This window comes from Phodopus roborovskii, unplaced genomic scaffold (assembly GCF_943737965.1).
Source record: "Phodopus roborovskii unplaced genomic scaffold, PHOROB, whole genome shotgun sequence".
Classification (NCBI taxonomy): Eukaryota; Metazoa; Chordata; class Mammalia; order Rodentia; family Cricetidae; genus Phodopus; species Phodopus roborovskii.
In genome coordinates, this window is record NW_026126549.1 from 21,192,526 (window position 1) to 21,209,055 (window position 16,530).

Consider the following 16,530-nt stretch of genomic DNA (forward strand, 5'->3'; position numbering starts at 1 on the left):
GGGAAGTCTGTGGACCATGTCCATCAGGGAGCGAGCAAGAACAACACCCTCAATTCCCAGGATGCTCTTTGCCCTCCTCTGCCCTGGCCACTCTCACAAGAACCGAACTGTATCTGGATCCTAGAATGCGAGGAATGTGCCACAGCCTGATAGGCATGAAGCAATCTGTAGAAGAGCAGGGAGGAGCTGCTCCCCAGGCCAAGGCCTGACAGTACAAGGACTATCTGGCCTGCAGACTGAGTGGCCCCTCCCACCTTCCCTGGCCTCCCCACTGCAGGCCGGATATCAAAGGCTGCTTTGTGTGTTGAGCAGCCTTGGTCCCTCGCGTGCCAGGGAGGAGGCGGGAGGAGGGACACCGATGGGAGGCTCCCAAGGTTCTCCTGACTGGCGTTCCCAGGGGCCTTGGCCCAAGGAGGATGGTGCACACATGGGTGGCTGCTTCTGTATCCCTGGGGAGCGGACTCTGCCCTGGGGCCCAGGTGAGTTTCCTAAGGGGATCTGGCCCGGGGCTTAACAACAGTGTTGGTCCAGGGAAGCTGGTGTTTTGGAGAAGGTATCCTTCCAAAGATTGGGAGATGGCTGTACTTTCTGGCTGTCTCTCGTCCCCTTCTAGTTTGGTGTTTCCCATTCTGGGTGCAGTCTGGGAAAATTCTACTTTACCTGAGAAGCAGGCTCTGTGCTGGGTCTTTGCTCTGTGGAGCAGGAGTGAGGGCCGCTTTTGGCAGCCTCTCCTAGTGTGTGACTAAGCCCTTCCTTCCTTTCTTCCCAAGATTCCCTAGGACAGGAAGAAGACTCCACAGTGAGTTCCTCTGTGGCCCATGGGTCGTCATAAATTTGGCCTGGGTCACTTAGCGCTATTTCCATCAGGGCTTCTGCCACCAAGGAAGCACAGGCGGCCTCCTCCCTCTTACCTATGACGGTGGCATTCAGCCTGTTGAGTTGAGGTCATGGAAAGTTGTGCTGAGAAGCTGCCCAGCAATCTGGACACAAGGTGACCAGTCTTCCTCGTTTGCCTGAGACTGAGGGTTTTCCTGGGATGGGGTCAGCTCTAAAACACAGACGGCCACAGCGAACCAGGACAGCTGGTCATTCTGTTGAAGGGATCCTGATGCTTTTCACAGTGCAGCCAAAGGGGGCCCTGTGGTCTCACTGCAGGATGTCCATCCGGATGAGTGATGGCTCTAGGGGAAAAGGGCTAGGCTGGGATGGGGAAGACTCACTTAGGAGATAGAGGAACACCACTCTAAGGCATCATTCTGCACCTTTATTAGGGTCACATGTCTTCCTGGAGCACTATTGTGGTTCTGGTGAGCACCACCTGGTTCCGGTGAGCACCACCACATGGTTATGGTGAGCACCATATGGTTCTGGAGAGCACAGTGGGGAGGTTCCCCTACTAAGGTCTTTTCCTCTGACTGAGTGCTTCCCTCTGTGATCTTGTGACTTGGGCTCCTCAAAAGGACTTAAGATTTTTGAAGTGAATCCCAAACAAGCCAGAAGTCCTGGCCTACACGTTTTGACACATACAGCAAGTACTTCTTCTTAGACAAGGGACTCCAAGAACCCCATCTGAAACCACAAGCAGACAAACTCCAAACATCACAAAAGGCTGTGACATATTTTGTTTCTCCAAATTTTTGGATTTATAACCTTTTCAAACCTTTCCTCCAAGTACTCCAATGGGAACAGATATAGTGAGAGCTACTTGGGATCACAGGCCTGAATGTCAGGGACCTGGGGTCTAGGTATGCCTCTGTTTACCTCCAGATAGGAACATGTCTTTATGCTCAGTCACTTGGACTTTCAGGCCTAAAGGTCTGGGGTTGAGCTTGGTTCTTTTATTCACATAGCATAACTTATTTAATGTACTGTTCCTGTTTCCTCATCCATGGATTTTATGACCCATCAAGCTGTCCTCTCAGGGTTATGGGAGGCTCAAGTCTACACATTCAACATAGAAACAGTTCAGCACACGGTTAGTCATGTATTAATAGATATCAGGCCTTGTTAACATTTCTGCGACCCTGGCATATCACATGCTCAGGGGTCCATGTGGCCCTCTGCAAAGTCTGAGGCTGTGGTTTGCTGATGGAGTTGCTCAGGGGCTCTGCCCCTGACAATAACCCAGTGTCAGTGGGAGGAACTAGGCCGTTGTTTGATGGAATCTCATTTGGAAGAGTTCTGTGGTGTGAAACTAGGAAGTCGATTCTGAAGTGTCCTCCAACTTTCACAACATTGTCATCCCATAATTTTACCCTTTCCCTTTTTTTAAGCCCTGGGTTTACTGTTTCACCAGGAGCCTGCTTCTATTTATTCTGTCACAGTTTCCTAGCCCTTTTTCCTGTGTTGTTCTCCACCCACCAGGCTTTTCCTGAGGGAAGTTGCTAGGGATGCATCTGAGGTCAGATGGTGTAAATATTTCCACCCAAGCCTCCCGGTATATCCTAGGGAAATGTCGCAAAGTCTGAGACGATTCTCTGGACAATTTAACATTTGCATGACCCAAGGCAAAGTCTCTGTAACATTTGACTAGCACTAGTTATCTGACAGTGTGCTGCATTGAGTGGTGTGGCATTAGATTGGACAGAGTGTTTCATGAATATGACTTTTGGTGATGGCCAGCTGTTCTACTGTTAGTTAATATGGGCCACACTTCATCTCTAATTTGCTTCTCTGTACTGGAGAGAGGTCTGTGTTCTAGTTTCTTTGGCTGCTTCTGCTATTGGGTCTGTTTAGGTGGGAGTTAACAGTAAGGACCAAATCATGTGTCCTTGTGTGTATGGGAGGCAAGGAAGAAGGTCGGAGATAATGTGGCATCCTGGGTGGCTGCCCAGGTTTGCCACGGAGCAACAGTAAGTTCTGATCTCCTGTGTAGATCCTTCCTGCAGCTCCTCCTGTTGATGCTTCTCGATTTCTGCAGAAATCTCCCACCAGCACTCAGTGGGAGGGCAGGTCCTGGTGCCAGGACCTCTGACTCCTCCCCTTTGGGTTTCTTGCCATTGTTAGATACCGTCAAGTGTCCACTTCAGATCACAGAGGAAGCCATGTCAGAAGCGTCAAGCACTTGTCCTTTATTTCCAACGTCCCATTGTAGAGATTTGGCAGAAATTCTTATAAAGATGATGTTGGGGGGAGTTTTTTTGTAGACTCTGTCACTCTCTTTTCAGCCTTTCTAGAAAGATTGACGCATTGATAAAATTACATGAGGAGAGGGAAGCACACAGCATTAAACAGGGCACCACTCCGAATTTAAAAGAGTGGAGAAACATTTTGAATGCAGTGTTGGAATAATGAGTCCCACCCACTTTGTCATTTTGTGCCATCAGAACTTCTTCATTTCTGTCTCTTTTTTGAATGAATAAAAAAGTTGCATCTACAGTTAGTGTGCCCTGGATGTCTCTTTCCAGTCTGATGTCCACTTCTCACTCAGCAAAATTAATCACTTTTGTGAACTGTGTGGATTTTCCCTCTTACATATCTATGCACATTCAGTCACTACAGAGAATAGCTTGCAGTTTTAGATATAAACAAAATGCTATTGTTTTGCAAATTGCTTGCTGACCCTCCCTACTTTGTAGTCTTCTGAGATACATTCATACAGATGGATGTAACTATAGACCTGCTTTTTTTTTTTTTTTTAATCCCAGCAAGGAGATGTAGACTTAGCTTACAAAACTGCTGATGGTGTGTTGTCTGAGTCAAAGGAAAAAAAATGTGGGCAAAGTAATAAAGGGCATACAGAGAAGCCTTCAGTGTTGATTTTCTTTAAGTTTTGGGGTGATGGTAGGAGCAGACAAGCCAGGAGAAGGGGAGGAGCTTCAGTTCCAGCAAATTTCTGTTTTGGGATGCTTTCTTCAACAGAGACCTTTGATCTTAGAATTCTAAGGTCAGCTACCATAGTAGAGATAACCAAGTCTGTCCCCAGTGATTTGGATGACCTCTGACTCCTCTGTTAAGTTGCTTTGACCTTGGTGAAGTCACTACTCATCTCTGGGCCTACATTCATTTTTTTTTTTTGTGCTGTTCATTTCAACCTCATATTTATTTTCAGTATTTAGCAGATCAGGATGTCTCCTCTTTTCCCTTTTCCTTACTGTAAAACATAGTATGGCATCATTCACTTGTTTTCTCACTTTACACTATTAAAATTGCAGCCCAGTCTCCCACTCCCTCCCCTGGTTTTCTAACAGCTGGCCTCTTTGAGTCTACTGCTTTCTTCTCTGTGTCCTTCCTATGCTTCTCCTAGCATAGTGATTATTTTTATTATGCAACCCCACTGCCAAGAGTGTTCCATAGCTCCCTACAGATTACATACCCATTCCATCACTTCTGCCTGCCACAAAGTGCTCATCTCTCCTGGCCCTACTATATTTACAGCCATGACCCCTTACCTGCCCAGCATGTGCAGGTTGGCTTTTACTACCATATATACCTACACAACTCATCTCTTACCTGCATGCTTATTTCTTGTAGATTAAAAGACCTTTTAGTTATATTTGTTCTTTTTATTTTATTTATTTTGCTTACATGTATGTATGTGTACTGCATATGTGCTTAGTGCCTGAGGAGGTAAGAAGATGGCATTGGAACTGGATTTACATACATATTTTGTGGGGGAAAGAATAGCTCTTTTCTGTTTCTACTTAGAAAACCATTAGCAGCTTAATTTATACTGATAGTATTTGTAGTTTCTGCAAGTTTATTTATTTTTCGAGACAAGGTTTTTCTGTATTGCTTTGGAGCCTGCCCTAGAACTCTGTAGACCAGACTGGCCTCAAACTCACAGGATCCACCTGCCTCTGCCTCCCCAGTACTGGGATTAAAGGCATGAGCTTCCAAGGCCCAGTTCTGCAAGTTTATTTTTAGAGACATCTTTTAAAATGTCCCATCCTCCCTACCCCTGGGGCTGGGGATGGCTTCACATTCCAAACTTCACACTTCCTTTTCAGGCCATGCAACCTGTGTCCCACATCAGGGGCTTTGCTTTGGAGGTAGGTTCCCTTCACAGGCTGCTGCTGTCAGATCCTTCCCTGTGCAAGAACACAATGAATAGGCTGGGCCATGGGGCCCGAACAGCAGGTCCTTCGAACAGTAGCCACTCACCTCTGCTGATTGATTGTATGATAATGAAAGCCCAGGTTTCAAAGGAAAGACAAGCAGTTTGGGGTAAATAAAATATTTTGATTTCTAAATTGTGTTAAACAAACCTAAAAATTCACTCTGTAGGAGAGGAAAAAGAGATGTTTTAGGGGGTGGGGGAGGGTTACTCTAGCCTGTGGTTAAAGTTTGTCATAAGGTAGGAAGCAGTTGCCACTCCGTATTTGTTTCTTGGGCCAATGAGGGAAACACCTTTAAGAAGTGCTCGAAACGCAGGACCTCACCCAGGATGATCCAATTAAGTACTCATTGCATTTGAGAAGCCCGGATCTGCTCGTGTGGTTCTCAGCCCTGCCTTACACTGATATAATCACATGGGAATTTAAGATAAAAATAACCCTGACCCCCATAGCTGCTCTGCAGATCACAAAAATCAGAATCCATGCTGATGAAGCATAAGTGTGTGTGTGTATGTGTGTGTGTGTGTGTGTGTGTGTCTGTGTGTGTGTATGAACTACAGGATAAATCTGATGGCCTCAACCCATTGCTGCCAGATTGCCTACTAACTGCTTAGCTTTCAGGACTGAGCAGCTCACAGGATTTTCCACAAGGAAAGCCGACACTTCCTTCTGTCCACTCAAGCTGAAATCCATTTCATTCCTACTGTCCATCAGCAGTGCTAACTGCTCCCACCACGAAGAAAGGGAGGGAGACCCTGGGTGTCAAGATGCCTCTATGGAGGCCCACAGTGGAGAGGGACCAAGCCTCTTGATAACAGTAGGGTGATTGTGGCTGCTTGAGTCTTGTTGCATGCTTGGGCAGTGTCATTAAACTACATGTTCAGATGGCAAGAGTTGGTGGGCCTGGACACCTCTGACCTGCATTTTATAGGCAATTGTGAAGATTAAATAACTGACTTGGAACCAGTGGTAGAGACACATTGTTAACCTTTTTTTTTCCTAAGAGGAGGTTATGCTTGCATGGTTCTTGTCCAAGTGGTTTAGTTCTTGAGAATTTTTGTTGCTGAAAGGACAAAGTCCAGCAGTCAAAATTAATGTGCAAAAGACTTGAGCTCCTTTGTATTTGGAGACTACTGTAAAAGAGGCTAGTTCTGGAGGTCTCTTTGGGTTCTCTACAGAGTGAAACCTGACATGGGCTATCTATTATCAGTGGTGTCTCAGCTGTGAGCATGATTCATGGGGTACTACTAGAGCACAAAAGAACTACCCGGGGCTGTATGTGGCGCAGGGGTGGTGGCTGGACACACCTTGGCATCTATAGCAATGGGTGAATTTCTCTGCTCCTTCCACTTCCTTGTGCTTTTTAGTTGCATTCTTGTCATCCTTAAGCAATAAAAATACCACTCCTCTAACCTCACCCTAGTCCCCACCCTGTGTTTCAATCTGCATTCCCCCTTTTAACATTTATTTATATCCTCTCTCTCTCTCTCTCTCTCTCTCTCTCTCTCTCTCTCTCTCTCTCTCTCTCTCTGTGTGTGTGTGTGTGTGTGTCTGAAGAGGTCAGAGAACAAGTTGCAGGGATCAGTTCTTTCCTTGGGGATTGGAGTCAGGTTATCAGGCTTGATGGTATTTATCTACTGAGCCATCTCATCAGTCTATCAGCCCACAGTCTTCCTTCTTTGAACTCTGTTTGGTGCTGCTTATGATGGAGTCCAGAACCTCATTCATGTTAGGCAAGCACTCTTCTAACAGCTTCAGCCTACACCCTTTACTCCACTTCAATAACTACAAAAACAGGAACTATTTTAAGAGCTGGGAGGATACAGATTTTAGACAGGACCCTGTTTGTGAACAGATAGATGGATTGCATGGGGGCATTACAGCTGTTCCTCAGCCATCTCTCTAATGATATCATTCTTTCTCATTGATATAGACCTTGCTACAGTTAGAGCCACAATGATCTGTGTAGGCTCCATATACCTGGAGCACCTTCAGTATACTGCATCCTGGAACTTGGTCTGACCTATGGGTGGGAATGTCTAATGAAATGGGTACACCCAGGCTGCTGTAGGACTGAGATAGCACACATGACAGTTCTTTGATAAGAAACTGCTGGCTACAAAGTAATTGCCAATGGTGACAATAATTCTTTCAAGCCCTGAGTCTTGGGAAAACCACTGGCACTTGGAAGGAACTTGCAGACCTACTTTTGGCTTGCATATACTCTCATATTTTTGTGAGCCTAGCCTTTAACTGTTGAGCCATCTCTCCAACCCTTGCCTACACTCTCAAAAATGACCTTTTGCTTTATTTTCTTCAGGTAAAGAAGGTCCTTCCAAGGATCCACCCAGATCGAGTGAGGACACATCCTCACTTGAAAACAAGAGAAAATGTTTCCTGCCACAGAATATGAGTCAAGGTATCTAAATCACAAAGATAAGTTCCATTTAAAACAAACAAACAAACAAACAAACACACAAACAAACAACAAAAACGAAAAACGCCTTCTGGGTAAAGTATCTCAGGAGCATCCTCACCTCTCTATCTGCAGACCCCTACCTCATTGCCCTAGCCTCTTGCATCTTTGCAAGTGTATCTATTATATTGTCACACTCAAAAACCTAGACTGTTACCCAAATCTCTTTAGCATATGGCATGTATCAGGAAATCCATATATGTGTTAAAGAAACATTGAGAATTTTAAGGCGATATGGGTGAAGGGTTAAATTTTAAAAAGTGTGCATTCAACATGGTATCTTTAAGAGTTATTTGTGTGTGGTTGGTGCCCAGAAAATGTGTGACAAAGACAAGGATTGAGGGATGAACATGTTGGAGGGCCCTTTCTATTCTATATAACGCTTATCACAGATTCTTCATATTTTAGGCTCTGAGCAAATATTTTCTAAACAAACAAATAGGAAAACGAAGACCAGAATGTGTAGAATGAGAATGTCTGAGTAGAAGTATCTGAATGAATATTTTAGAAGCAGAAAATGATTTGGAAATCAATGTGATGGAAGATGTCCATTTTCATTAATATCTCATAAGGTCCTTTTTTGTGAGACTTCAGTAGAACTCACAAAGAAGGAATTCTCATAAGAAAATGATATCATTGAGACCAGCCTTACAGCAGAAATCAGGAGACAGACATAGGAGATGTCATTTTTGTAACAAAGCTTCTGGTATGCAATAGTAGCTATCATTTTTCTTTGCTTTGCTTTTTTTTTCTCCCTTTATTTAATTTTTTGAGATGGTCTCATTATATAGCTCTGGGTGTCCTGAAACTTGCTATGTAGATCAGGCTGGCCTCTAACTCACCAAGATCCACCTGCCTCTACCTTCCTAGTGCTGAGATTAAAGACATGCACCACCACTCTGGGCTTGAGGGACAATTTTGAGAGCAGATCCTTTGTGAGGATGTTTGTTACATGGTCCTCTTCTTACACAATCTCCTCTGTATGGCGACACCCAAATGCCTACCTATCAGATGGGAAGGTGGGAAGTAGAGTCACAGAAGGGACAGTGACTTGACTGTCATATACTTACTATGTGATGAGGAGGAGGCTTGAACCCTTGTTATATTAGTCAGGGTCTAAAGGAACTGAACTAATAGAATTTGTAAAGGGGATTCATTAGAATGTCTTACAGGCTGTGGTCCAGCTAGTCCAACAATGACTGTCTGTCAACAATCAAATAGTTGTTCAGTCCATGAGGCTGAATGTCCAGGCTGGTCTGTAGTGTATGCTGGAGTCCTGAGGAAATAGACTCCAATGCCAGTGAGGGAGTGGACTTGCCAGTGAGAGAGGGCAAGAAGGCAGAGAGCTACACTTCCTTCTCCCATGTCCTTCTAGGATGCCACCAGAATGTGGGGCCCAGATACAGGGTGGAGTTTTCCACCTCAGAAGACCCAAATTAAAGGTGGGTCTGCCCACATCAGGTGATTTAATTAAGAAAAACTCCGCACAGGTGTATCCCGCTGCTTGGATTTTAATTAATTACAGATGTAGTCGGATGATAACAAAGAACAGCCATCACCACTTGTCCTGTTTGTGACAGTCCACACTCTTCCAGAAATGTAACTTTCCTTGTGACACAAGATTTGTGAAAGAGTTATAGTTTGGTTATTTTTTAAGGGTATACATGATGTTAATAGATACTGTATAATTATCAAATCAGGCTCCTCCTATTCCCCATCGGAAATTATGTCAAAAATGCTAGTTTTTAATACAAAGACATTAGCACATTTACTTGTAGGTGTGTTTGTATGTGTGTGGGCAGGTGCATCAAGACTTTTGAGAAGAGGTTCTCCCCTTTCACCACGTGTGTCTCAAGATCAAACTCAGGTCATCAGATGTAACAAAATCTTATTCACTGAGCCATCTCAGTGGTAATGAAACAAATCTTGCTCTTGGGTCACTTGCTGGACATCTATAAGCTTGGGTCACCCCAGGAAACCCTTTAGTTGTCACCAGCTGTTCCAGAATCACACTAGAGTCAGCATTTTTGACTTGTTAGTGCACAAAGGCCGATAAATGAAGGGTATCATCAGATGAAACTGAGTCTACAGGCTGAGCTTGCAGAAACGTCATGGTGTGGAAGTTGGAGACTTGGTGCTAGCTGCCAACCTTGCTTTATGCAGGCATGTGCCAGACACATTATCCTGATCACTGGCCTGGCTTCCAGAAGGATTAAAATAGGACACAACATGATTCAGCCTTGGCTAGAGTGAATTGGACTTACTGCCCCGTGTGGTAATTTGGGATACTACAGGATCCCACCTGCACAGAGGTTCTGCTCTCAATAACAACTAAGAGGTTTTTCAAATCCAGGGCACCTCCATTTTTGTATACATGGGTTCACACATCACAAGGAGAGTCACACTGAGGGATACTACCAGTGGGCAGCAATGATTTTGAAAGATATCCTAAGAAGGAGTCTGCACCAGAGATGGAATTTGGTAGAACAGAGGCCAATAGTATCAGCTATTATCAGGGTTAGTAGTATCAGCAGGCGAGGACATTGCTGAGCAGTAATTGTTGGGGTGTTGGGGCTGGGGAATGGGCCAGAAGCTTCACATGTACTGAACATTTAATGTGGGCCAGGAACTAAGAAAAGATACGAGTATAATTCATTGGAAAGATCCCTTGCTAGCCCTGTCATGGGCCTTATCAAAAAAAGAAAAAAAAAAATTTTCCCTCATAGTAATATAAACATACAGAGGTGGTTAACTGCTCAAGGTATCACAGTTATTGATACAGAGCTAATCCCTGACCTTGGGGTTGTGAAAATCCTCTTTTGGCTTCTTGTCTGTGTTATCACTCACCCTGGAGCTTAGCATGGAGTAAGGCTGCAGGGTGGGTGCTGAGGAGAATGACCAGATGTGGAGGAGGGGATAGCTGGACCTGAGGGAACACAGACCGAAGAGGTTCTGAGTGGAAGAACCGCCTCTTAACTTGATGCAGATCATTTGAATATGTTCAGGAGCTGACTGCAGCCACAGGCAGCACTTTCAGCACCTCTGGTTGAAAACGGGCCATTCCCACAGGGGAGTTCAGGCTGCAATGTGAACCCCACGTGCAGGAGAGGGGCCATCTCTATAACCTGGCTTAAGTCAAGTCTGGATGAGGAGATGTTTCTGTGAATCCAGCCTCAGCTTCTGTTTCTCATGTTAGATTATTATTATTAACAAAATTGGTACTTAATATCTGAAGAAGCCATTTCCAAAAGGACAATTTCTGCATCAAAGGGACTTCTTGTGTGGCATCTTCTAACAACCCCAGACACATATCCAACTGTGTGTATAGTTCTTGATCCCATGGCGTTTTCTTCCCTCCATAGTTCTTTTCTTCATGGAAAGAAATGAGTGGCAGGCAAGTTCTTTCTAAGCATCACTCATGGGAACAAGAGCTAACCTTATTCTTTGTTGTATGGGGCATCTAAACAGACACCCAGGAGACTTCAAGGGGTGTTTGTTAAATGAATATGAACTCTGAAGACATGAAAGATTGACTATTAATATCTTCCCTGGTTATCATGAGAAATGTTAGTCCTGGAACATGAGAAACAGGTTGGGAAAATGTGTCCAAATAGCTCATAAGATAATGTTTATTACCTACTATAAATTTGTGTGTAGGGGCTGGAGGGGATGGTTCAGTGATTGAGAGCACTGACTGCTCTTCCAGAGAACTTGGGTTCAATTCCCAGCATCCATGTGGCAGCTCACAACTGTCTGTAACTCTAAGATCTGACATCCTCACACAGACACATGCAGGCAAAACACCAACACACATAAAAATAAATAACTTAAAAAAAGAAATGTGTTTAGTAAAAATAAATTTGTGTGTAAATGCATTCCCTTCAGTTTGGATAACATAGTTTTCATTTGGAACAGTCATACAATATCTGCTAGAAGCAATGTCCGGCCTGCTGCTCACCTGAGCTGAAGTAACCACTGTGTACCTTTGCAGAGCGCTGCTGGCCCTCAGTATCTTCCCCTGTCCCCAGAGGGGACACTTGAACGGGAACTTGGAGGACCTTTTAGTCTGCTCTGATCTACTGTCAGTGGAGGACACCAGTCTAGGGCTTGTGGGGGAAACATTTCTTTCTTTGTTCCCTTTCACTGTGCATCCAGCCTTGCATCCCTGTTCTCTTTCAGACCTGGTGCTGTCATTCTGTGTGAAGAGTCGCTCCAGGAGGTGTGTCAACGCACCCTTACAGGAAGCAGCCCGGAGGCGGCTCTGGGCCCTGGAGAATGAGGACCATGATGTCTCTGCACTGTTTAAGGTGAGCTGGGGCGGCTGGCTCTCACATCTCAGGTCCCTAATAGCAAGGGCCATGCCTGAAACAAAGTAAGTCCTCAAGAAAACAGCTGGCTGTCTAACAGGAATGAGTGGCCCAAACCGGAGGACCCCATCATTCTGACCCCAATTTTGGGCAAATTACTTGCACTAATGCAGAAGGAGAACATTTATCCAATCTGCCTCAGGAGTATACTACTCCCCCACCCCCCAAGGTGCTACATTTGATTTTATTTTTGTTACTAAATTACAACACTCATATATTTTCCCATTGTTATTTAAATGTGCAGTACACTTATGATGCTTCTCTCCAGAACATTCTATCCCCATCACTCCAAGTTCAATCTTTGTGCCACAAACAAATGTCCATTTTTCTCTGGAATTCTGGAAGTAAAGATGCCATCTGTTGATGACTTTGATGAATTTCCTTTTGATCAAGTCATCTTTGCTGTGGGCAGGAGCAGGGTTTGATGACAAAAGCTGTCCTTTAGGTCATGTCTTGAGCTAAGTGTGTTTAGGAGTGTAAGCTGAGGCTGGAAGTTGGCAATAACCAAGAGACAGTCAGGGCTCTACAGCTTGCTTGGCATGACCTTGGGCAAGTTACCTCTCTGTGTCCTCATCTCTTTGTTTATAAAACTGGGGGATGGATGCTATTGGCTTCAGGACACTAATAATCATAACACTTATCCTTATATGGTGTACAACTTAGAGAAAGTACACCTGGTCCCTTAGGTAGGGTGCCTCAACACTTAAACAGCCTGTCTTAGAGAGGATTAAATGCCACAATCGCGCTCTTTTCAGGTTTTTATTGTGGGGGCTGAATTTAGTGTTGCTCATAAAAATTTGCCTTGCAAAGGTCTCACATCTAGCAATGTATATGTATCTCAGCCCTACTTGCTCACAGTTCTACACCCACTCAGGGTCTGGGGCGTCTGAGTCTCTGGTGTTGAGGGATGCAGATTCTGACTTTTCTGGGCTTGGGGCTCTTCTTTTTGGTCCTCTTCCCCTTTGACTCCCTGATGACTGGGTCTAGCAGTTGCTGTCAATGGCACTTCCTGGCCCTGGGGTAGGATGTTTAGACAATGACTCTGAGCAACCAACAGAGAAAGACTGAGGGCAACAAGTACCGCTGGCTTCAAGTGTTCCATATGAGACAGCAAGAGGCTCACAGACCTCTTCTTGTTCTACTAATGAAAATAAATTGGCAAATATTTTTGGAGGTTGTTGGGTGGCTCCACTTTTGAATAGAAGATGCATATATTCTCCACTGGCAACTGTGCTTCCTAGAATCATGTGTCCCCAAACAGGCCAGGGTGTGCATAAAGATTTATCTATCAAGGTAGCTATTCCAGTGCTGTTTAGGACATTATGATTGTAAAACAACCCAAGTGTGGAAGGATGGTGTTCATAACCATTTAACATAATGTAGGCCACTCACTGATGAGAGATGGTTTACAACATACTGCTTAGCAACCACTCATCTGCCGTTGATTAATGCTGGCTCCTCACAAGATCTCCTTAAAGCACTCTGTCACCACAGGCTCTCTTGTTGATCTTGTTCAGGAACTCTCCGCAAGGCTGGTGAGCATCCAGTCCCAGAAGGACCAGTTCCTCATCACCTTCAAGACTGTGGAAGAAATCTGGAAGTTTTCTACCTACCTGAACTTAGGTATGCCCTGGGTAGGTAGAGGAGAACATACTTCTCAATCTAGCCAGCTTTTTGAGCCTGGCAATTGGTTTGTCTCTGATAGATAAAAGAGACGCAGCCCCGAAATGGATGGTTAGCCTTTTGAAATGTCATAAACTCTCTAAAGCTAATTCTAAACTAAATACTCGCCATCACTCTAAAATGTCATGTGAAGAAACTCATTTCTCTATGTCCAGGGAGAGCTTATTTTTAAAGTACATAACCCGGAAAACCATTCAGTGAGCTGCTGAGTTGTCAGCAGTGAGATAGATGTTTCTTCGTTAAGAAGAAAGAAAGACAACTATTCCTGAGGAAGAGTGGGGGCTGCTCAAAATACTAAAGCCTGAAGATGTGTTTGTAAAAGAGTCAAAGAACAAGATGGGGGACCTAGCTGGAAAATAGCCCCAGTCTGCATGGTTTTCTAGAAAGTTACAGATGTCAGGGCACAGTGACGTTACCGTTGGAGTGGGTACTGTTTCATCCTCTGTTCCAGGACAAAAGCCTTCTGGCTGGAACTGATATTTTCAAAGCCAACTCACCTAATTTGATGGACATTTGCCAAGTTATAGAAAACACTGGGTTCCCTGTGGTTGTACCCAGAGAGTAATGCTGAGCTGGGATGAGGGTCAAAGGAACTCTTGCCTGGAGAGGGAAACTTCTCTTATATTCATGGTGATTTTGCTGCTCTCTGTGGCGTATTTCCTGTGACCATCACAGATGGTCGGTATTACAACTGTGCTCTGTGGATCAGTTTGTTTGCTCCCTAGGGTGTGCTGGTGTTACAGACTCAGAAACCCAGGCTCTGACTCAGACCTGCTGACTAGCCTCTGCATTTTCCTAAGACTCCTAGGTGTGAACCTTCAAGTTTAAGAAGACTTTTGTAATAGACTGTGAGGGTGGAGAATGGCAGTTTATTGCATTATAAGAATAGTGAATATGTCTCAAAACAAGCACAATTTCAATATAAACAATTCATGTTTAGAGAAATACTGAAATATAATAGTGATCTTTTCTTTATAATTTATATAGTTTTAAGTCCCCCTCCCCCTTTCTCTTCAATTCTGAGAGTCAAATCTAGAGCTATGTTCCTGCTAGACAAGCACTATGACCACTTTTCTACATCCCAGTCATTCCAGCTTGGTAGAGAATCCCAAGCTGTAGGGAAGGTCCGAGTCAGACTGGGTGGTGGAATGGGATTCTGACTCTATGGGCTATCACAGCCTCATCAGCCTCCAAAGTATCAGGGTACAGAAATTTGAGTTTCAGACTAGAACTTGAAGAGGAGGTCAGGAACACTTAGAGTTGACACAGCAAACTGGAAGACCCCCATTTTTGTATTAGAGAAAACAACTGAGGGCTGATGAAATGGCTCAGGGGTGAAGTCACTTGCCACCAAGCCTGGTAACCCAAGAGTTCCATCTCAGAAACCCACTCTGTGAAGGAAAACTGACTCTTGCAAGTTGTCCTTTGGCCTCTAATCATGTACTGTGTTTTACAAGTATATTTCTTCCCCTTGATTCCCCCAACACACACACACACACACACAGAGAGAGAGAGAGAGAGAGAGAGAGAGAGAGAGAGAGAAGAGGGAGGGAGACGAGCATACAAAGTTAACGAATAAACCTAAAAAGATAAATATTCACTTATGGAGACAACAAAATTCTTAGAATGGTAAACATGACTTAAACTTAACTTGTATTTCCTAGCAGATGTTGAGAAGAATCATTCTAGAAAGTGTCTAGTCATCACTCTGCTCCACGTAAATGGTGGGTCTGGGTGTGAAGGCAGGATGGAACCTGCTTTCTCTTTTCTGGTTGTTCAGGGCAGAACTCCTCTTGTTCAGCTGTGTTGGTTTGACCTCTAGGCTATGTGTCCACATGTCTGGAACAGCTCCTCTTTGACCACAAGTACTGGCTCAACTGCAGACTGGTGGATGACACTGAGATCCAAGTGTCTGTAGACGACAATCACTTGGAAAACATACACCTGGGCCTCCTGCTGCAGGAAGGTGAGTCTGGCATGGGATTTGGGATGGGAGGCTCATTGAGATATTTGCTATTGGAGTCCCTCAAATAATAAAGATACTAAGAGAGCCCCCCCAAAAAGACCATTGAAAGATGAAACCATGCATAAGTGGACCTATCTGTTGTAACAAAACTTCAAACATCCTTCTCAGCCTAGTCCTGATGTCACACAAACAGCTGTGCTAGCTGCTTCACTGATTCATGTTTAGGCTGCTTGGAGGTTTGGGGAAGTTGGGGAGGGGTCTGCCAGCCTAAGTTCCTGAGGGTGGGGACCCTGGCTCTGGCATTTTAAAAATAGTTTTTCCTATGTAACGGGTCTCCAGGATTGAGAGACCTTTCTGTGAACATATGTTATAATTTGGTTGTAAAATGAATTTATAAATCTTGGAAAACCTGAACTATTTCATGAAATTCAACAACAGAATGCTGAAGAGTCTGTTGAAGCACCCAGTCTGACCTTTCACAAGGGCAGATGCCATCGGCCTGGCAGCTGGTCAAGTCTGATCACTTAATACGTATTGAAAGCCAGATTGGTCAGCGACCATTTTAGAAGTGATTCTCCTTCCAAGTCTATCGCACAGCTCCTAGGACAGCGTCCATATTGTACCATTGCAAAGCTCATTTGGAGCCACTGCATCCATCTAAACCGACTTCCTTTTCCCTTCGTGGCTCTGAGTAAAGTGCAGGGTTGCAAAGACAGCCAGCGTTTAGTAAATGCACAAGTTTTCGTGGGGGCAGGGAGTTGTTTCATATCTCTCTCTCTCTCTCTCTAAGTCCAATTAAGCCTATTCTCCCAAATTACTCAGGTCTGTTAGTATCTATTTTAAGGGAACTCCCTGTCAGTGACTTTTCTTGCGCCCTGGGATCATAGCACAGAGCTTTTGTGCCTCCTCCTGGATGGTGGACTTTTCCTCGGAGGAAGAAAGTTGTCTGAGCTCTGCATCTAAGTGGTACCTCGGTGGAGA

General features: G+C 44.5%; 1 protein-coding gene across 1 annotated transcript in view; it reads left to right on the forward strand.

The window, feature by feature from the left end:
* Nucleotides 1-262: 262 nt before the first annotated feature.
* Nucleotides 263-16,530, forward strand: part of Sh3tc2 (SH3 domain and tetratricopeptide repeats 2) — a 50,961-nt gene continuing 34,693 nt past the window's right edge. Inside the window, exons 1-5 of the mRNA XM_051201130.1 lie at nt 263-479; nt 7,378-7,476; nt 11,713-11,840; nt 13,418-13,523; nt 15,406-15,549. Of these exons, the coding sequence (XP_051057087.1) occupies nt 359-479; nt 7,378-7,476; nt 11,713-11,840; nt 13,418-13,523; nt 15,406-15,549 (598 nt within the window). The 5' untranslated portion in view covers nt 263-358. The remainder of the gene's footprint in view (nt 480-7,377; nt 7,477-11,712; nt 11,841-13,417; nt 13,524-15,405; nt 15,550-16,530) is intronic.